Here is a 5,414-nt window from a genome sequence, read left to right as displayed (position 1 = left end):
ACACTCACAAACCCAGATACTCAGAGTCACATTCGCACACCATCCTGGCCTGTAGGAAACACAGGGGGCTGCCAAATAGGGTGGAGAGACCTCGAAACGTGGAATCCTGATGATCCAGAGGTTAAAAACCCAGGTCCCTCCTGACCCTCCTTGTTTTTCCTCTGTCCTTGATTTTCCTTCAAGGCACTCTGACACTTATGTGTATTTTGCGTATTTATTGCCCCCTTCCCAAACTAGAATGTAAACTTTACAAGGGCAAGAATTTTGGGCTGTTTTTTTTTTTTCCATGTCTGTAACTGTGGTGCTAGAATAGCCCACAGCTGATGTGCTCATGCATGCACATCATGATAAATGTCTGTTAAATGATTGGATGAACCATGGAATGAATTGTCTGGCATTTGGCAAAGTGATTGGCAAATAGTAGCTTTTATTATGATTAAGAACATTCTGGCTGGGTATGGTGGCTCACACCTGTAATCCTAGCACTCTGGGAGGCTGAGGTGGGATCATAGCTTGAGCTTAGGCGTTCAAGACCAGCCTGAGTAAGAGCAAGACCCCCACCTCTACTAAAAATAGAAAATGATCCAGGGATCATGGCAGGCACCTGTAGTCCTAGCTAGAGGCTGAGGCAGGAGCATCCCTTGAAGTCAGGAGTTTGAGGTTGCTGTGAGATAGGCTGAGGCCACTGCACTCCACCCTGGGCAATGGAGTGAGACTCTGTCAAAAAAAAAAAAAAGAAGGAAGGAAGGACGAAAGGAAGGAAGGAAGGAGAAAAGAAAAGAAAGAGAAAAATTCAGTTATTCATTCAGCATTCACTGGTCTTTCCAAGCTTGGTGCTGGGCTCAGATGACACTGAGGGAACCAGGCCTGGGGCCTGCCCTCAGAGCTCACAATCTTAAGAAATTAAATGGACTAATGTGTGAGAAATATCACACACTAGGCCTGGAGGGCTACATAAGCGCCTTCCCCACTCTGGGCCTCCGTTTCCCCATCTACCACCCTTTGCAGGGGAGCGGGCACTGCTGGGGAGGTGAGAACTGGATCTGGCCCCAAGGCCTCACGCCCCTCCCTCCTGTTCCCAGTGGTGCCCATGAACGTGAGCTGCTCCCGCACAGACTTCCAGATCCTGATCTCGGCGCAGGCGCTGGCCCCACTGGAGCGGACCAAGGTCTACCTGGGCAGCCGGAGCTGTGCCGCCCAGGAAGTTGGCAGCAACTTCAGGATCCAGGCCCGCTTTGACACCTGCGGCACTGAATCTCAGGTAGGGGGCTGGGAGGAGGGGGCAGGCAGGAGGGTGGGGCCCTGATCCCTGCTGGAAGGCACCAGTCGTTCTCTGGTGCTGACACTAGCCTGGACGCAGAGCTCAGCCCTTCTTGCCTTTATTTACCTCGACAAACCTGTGAGTGCAGAGGTAGCAAAGAACTCAAATAGGGGAGACAGAGAACTGGGTCCCCTTGTGCATCCCAGGGACATCCTGAAGCCTCCCTGTTGGCTGCCCCTCGGCTAGAGTTCCCACTCTCCCTCCCTTCTCCCTCAGAGTTCCCCAGGGGCTCTGAAGTCTTCACCCCTCCCAACGTGGCAAACTAAATCCTCCCTGGGCTCTTCGAAACAAAAGAGCCTTTCAAGGAATGGGACTCACCTCCCTCAAAAGGCTAGGAGGCTTACAGGTGAATTGTGTCTACTATCCTCGTGTTTTGGAGGCCAGGAACCCTGGCAGAGGCCCTCCGAGGGTCAGGGTGGTGGCCCAAGCAGCCTGCATATTTGTACTCTTAGGGACGGGTCAGGAAGCAGAACGGGAAGAGAAGGAACAGTGGCCTCTGTTGAGAAACTCTGCAGCCTTGGAATCCAGGGGATTTGCAGAAATTGTACACTTTCCAGCAAACTGTCCCCCACCATACAACATTAGCCATACGTATCCCTTTGCCCCTTACTCACCCTCTACCATCCCCAGCCTCCTGGCAGCCACTGTTCTTTTGACTTGAGGAAGTGGGGGTGTCAGTCCTGGCTGCCCAGATATTGTGCCCTCACCCCCACTCCATGTCCTAAGTCTCTCAGGGGTTTTCTTGGGGACAGAATCACATTCCACAGAGTTGAGGAATGATGGAGACAGACTCCCAGAATCATGAATTCCCAGACCCAGGGACTCACAGACACTCAGGCTCAGAGCCACAGAACCACCGCCAGCACTCAGAACTCCGAAACCATGGACTCTTGGAGTCAATATCTTGGAAACATAAAATCCAGGGACCTTAGATTCGTGGAATCTCAAGGTAATCCTCATAAATCCCAGATCCATGAGGACTGACCTCTGCATAGAGTTGCTTTCAAAGAAGCACAGCTCAACTGGCCGAAGCAATAATGTGATGCTAAGCTTTATGTGCATCTCTTTAAAAATGTTAGAGATGTGACTTCAAAGCCACCAACGCCATGTCCTGTGCGGCTTTTTTCCCTTCTCAGGTCTCTTGCTCACAAAAGCCCCCTAAAACTTTCCCCCACCCCCAGCGTCTGCAATTTCCCCCTCCTCTCCTTATCAGTAGGTTAACTCTGGCCCTTCCACTCTCAGGTCCTGCATTTTACAGATGGGGACACTGGGGCTTTGAGTGGGATGGCAGACAGTGGCCAAGCTAGGACCAGGACCCAGGCTCTGGAGCTCTGCCCCCTTGCTACTGACACCCCCACGTATACACATATAGAGGGGAGCAGGGTCAGCTCAAGTCCCTTCAGGTGTGAGTGAGTGCCCTGTGACCCCACAGAGAAGGAACAATACTTCCGTGATCGTCAGTGTGCTGTACATCGACTTCTCGGCTGCTGGGCAGGATGACATCCACGAGTATGAGGTCCTCTGTGAGCCACGGCGCAAGGAGGCTTCTGTCCACCTGCTGTCCGGCTCCAACTGGCGTGGGCCCTACGCTGCCACTGCTGAGCACCTTCAGGAAGCGCCACCCAGGGACGAGGCAGAGGCACTGGATGGCCCGGTGACCGCCGTGGCCCAGGATACAAGTGACATCGTCTTCCTGGGACTTTGCATCCTGGCTGGAGTCCTCATGGTCATTGCCATTGTGGTCCTGATGCTGCTATGAGCAGGCAGGAGAGGGACCTGGCGCCTGGCATCCCTGTGAGGCAGCTAAGGGATCTGGAACAGAGGTGGGACAGGTGCCTCTCTGAGCTTCAGTTTCCTAGGGACAACGTCTCTCTGCCCAGCATCTCACAGGCTGGCATGAAGCTCAGAGAAGAGCATAAGTGGCAAAGGGCTCCGTAGACTGTAGCACGCCAGGTCTGTATATCAGCTGCTGTTACCGTTAGTCTTACAGATGCTTGGCTATAGGAAGAACTCTCCCGTGCGTGTTACTTGTCAGTGTGCACAGTTGCAGGCTCTTGCGGCACAGTGTGTATAAAGCTGACTCATTCTGTGACATATATTTCACCAATACAGGGTACCAATAATGGCACTGCGTATTTTCCCAATTCATTGTTCATCCTGAGCCTTCAGTAGCAGGAAGTCCAGTATCCATCCAGAGCCTTTTACCCTCCTAAATTAACCCAGAAACCTTCGGGACTTAGTCTAAAGTAAGCCGGCTCTGCCCCCAGACTCTAGGAACGGAGAACCAGGAGCTAAAGCCCTATCTAGTGCTGTCCTTTCGGCCCCGGCCACCCAACGTCACTGTTGAAAACTGGGCCTGCGCATCCCGAGGAGGGCTTGTCGGCTGAGGTGGTGGTGCCCTCCTGGGTCATGTCCCTCTATAAATCAAGGTGGACCCCACGCTGTGCTTGTCGTGAGGCTGGAGGCTGGAGACTTGCTGTTTCTCTTTCATGTTGGAGTTTTCCCTCCAATGTCTTGTGATCCTTGACTGAAAAGCGGATTGAAGTCCCATGTGTCTGTCCCTGCCTGTGAAGTTGAGCCCTTCCTTGCCCTCCAGAGTTCTTTCTGGAGTCCTCTGTACCTTCTCCTGCCTGCGGACTTCATTCAGAGATACTCCAGTCGACTCAGAGCTACTCCAGTTCCCTCGTATTTTTCTAACTCCACGTCTGGGGGCAGGAGTTGAGTTCCCATCGCTTCCCTATGAGAAGACCTCTGAGATTATTATGCAGATTGCTTCACCCTTCTCAGAGCTCTTCTTGATAGAAAGAAGTGGAGCAATCTTGTTAATGAAAAATAAACAAAAATTACGTTCATAACACACCATGTTCCTTTGCTTACCTCTGTATTTGCATAATGATCACTTGAGTGAGTCCTTCCACAATAATGGACATCTCCAAATTGACTATGCTCACCGCCAATATCAAGGTAAAAGAAATTGTAGCCCAATTACAATTCATTCAACACCCCAACAAGCATCCGCTGGTTTCCAGATTCCATGTCTGTGGTTGTGGCAGGGTCCACATATACAGCCAATCAATGCACAAGTCCAATTAGATGCCTGCCTTCAAGATGTTTATAATGTGGGCAGGCAGAACTGGGGAGGGAGAGGGGCGGGTGAGTTGGTAACTTGAAGGGAAAAAAATGAGAGAGAAACGAACCAACAAAGTAAGAAATCAGTTAAGCAAGAGCATTAGGAACTGAACTGGACTCAAGTCCCAGCTCTTTTCCTTATCGTGTGAGCCTGGGCAAGTCACTTCAATTCTATGAGCCTTGATTTTCCCATCTGCAAAATGGCACCACAGTTCTTATCTTCCTGTGAGGATGTAGCAATGTAATAATGACTTGGGGGAGTCTGTCAGGGTAGGTGGGCTGGCAGGAGACAGTCCTGAGTCTATTCTGAGGTGTTTGGAACTGAGGCCCCTTCCTCTTTCTCTCCCACCCACCTTCTTGCTGTCAGTATCCGAGCCAGGTGCCTTTGCTAGCCTGCTTTGAGAATAGCTTACAGATCCCCTGGGCCTTAGTTTCCCTGTGTGGGAAGGGTTGGATGTACATTAGATAGACTCTGGGCTGCTCTGGAGATCTTCCCTCCAGGACCGTGGACTGAACCTTGGGCTGCTGGTGGGGCCTGGGGCAGGTGGGTGAATGCTAGACCTTGATTTTGTCACTCATTAGGGTGGGGAGACAACAGGACAGCCTGTGCCAAGCCTAATTCTAAAGCTGTTGTGTGATGGTGCGTGTGTATATGTAAGTGCACATGTGTGTGCATGGGTGCATAAGCACAGGTATGTGGGACAGCTAGGGGTCCAAGTCTCCTCCCCAAAGCTGATCTCTACCACTGCAGAGGCCAGGAGCTCCAGCTCTGTGTCCAGACAACGAAGGGTCAAACCAGGGCTCCACTACTTGCTAGCTGTGTGACTTTGGGCAAGTCACCTCACCTGTCTAAGCTCAGCCTTCCTGCTTACGAGGTAAGGCTGATCAGAACACCAGCCATGTGGTGGCTATGACAATGACGGTGTTGGATGTGATAATGATGTTTGTCACACTTTGCAAATGA

General features: G+C 51.5%; 1 protein-coding gene across 1 annotated transcript in view; it reads left to right on the top strand.

Annotated features, from left to right (window-relative positions):
* Nucleotides 1-3,080, top strand: part of CDCP2 (CUB domain containing protein 2) — a 19,540-nt gene extending 16,460 nt beyond the window's left edge. Inside the window, exons 5-6 of the mRNA XM_023515128.1 lie at nt 1,083-1,261; nt 2,754-3,080. Of these exons, the coding sequence (XP_023370896.1) occupies nt 1,083-1,261; nt 2,754-3,080 (506 nt within the window). The remainder of the gene's footprint in view (nt 1-1,082; nt 1,262-2,753) is intronic.
* Nucleotides 3,081-5,414: the final 2,334 nt, after the last annotated feature.

The sequence above is a fragment of the Otolemur garnettii genome, unplaced genomic scaffold (assembly GCF_000181295.1).
Source record: "Otolemur garnettii isolate 467f Iridium unplaced genomic scaffold, OtoGar3 scaffold00066, whole genome shotgun sequence".
Classification (NCBI taxonomy): domain Eukaryota; kingdom Metazoa; phylum Chordata; class Mammalia; order Primates; family Galagidae; genus Otolemur; species Otolemur garnettii.
Note: the sequence above shows the minus strand (reverse complement) of the source record. Positions and strands in the feature narration are given on the sequence as shown.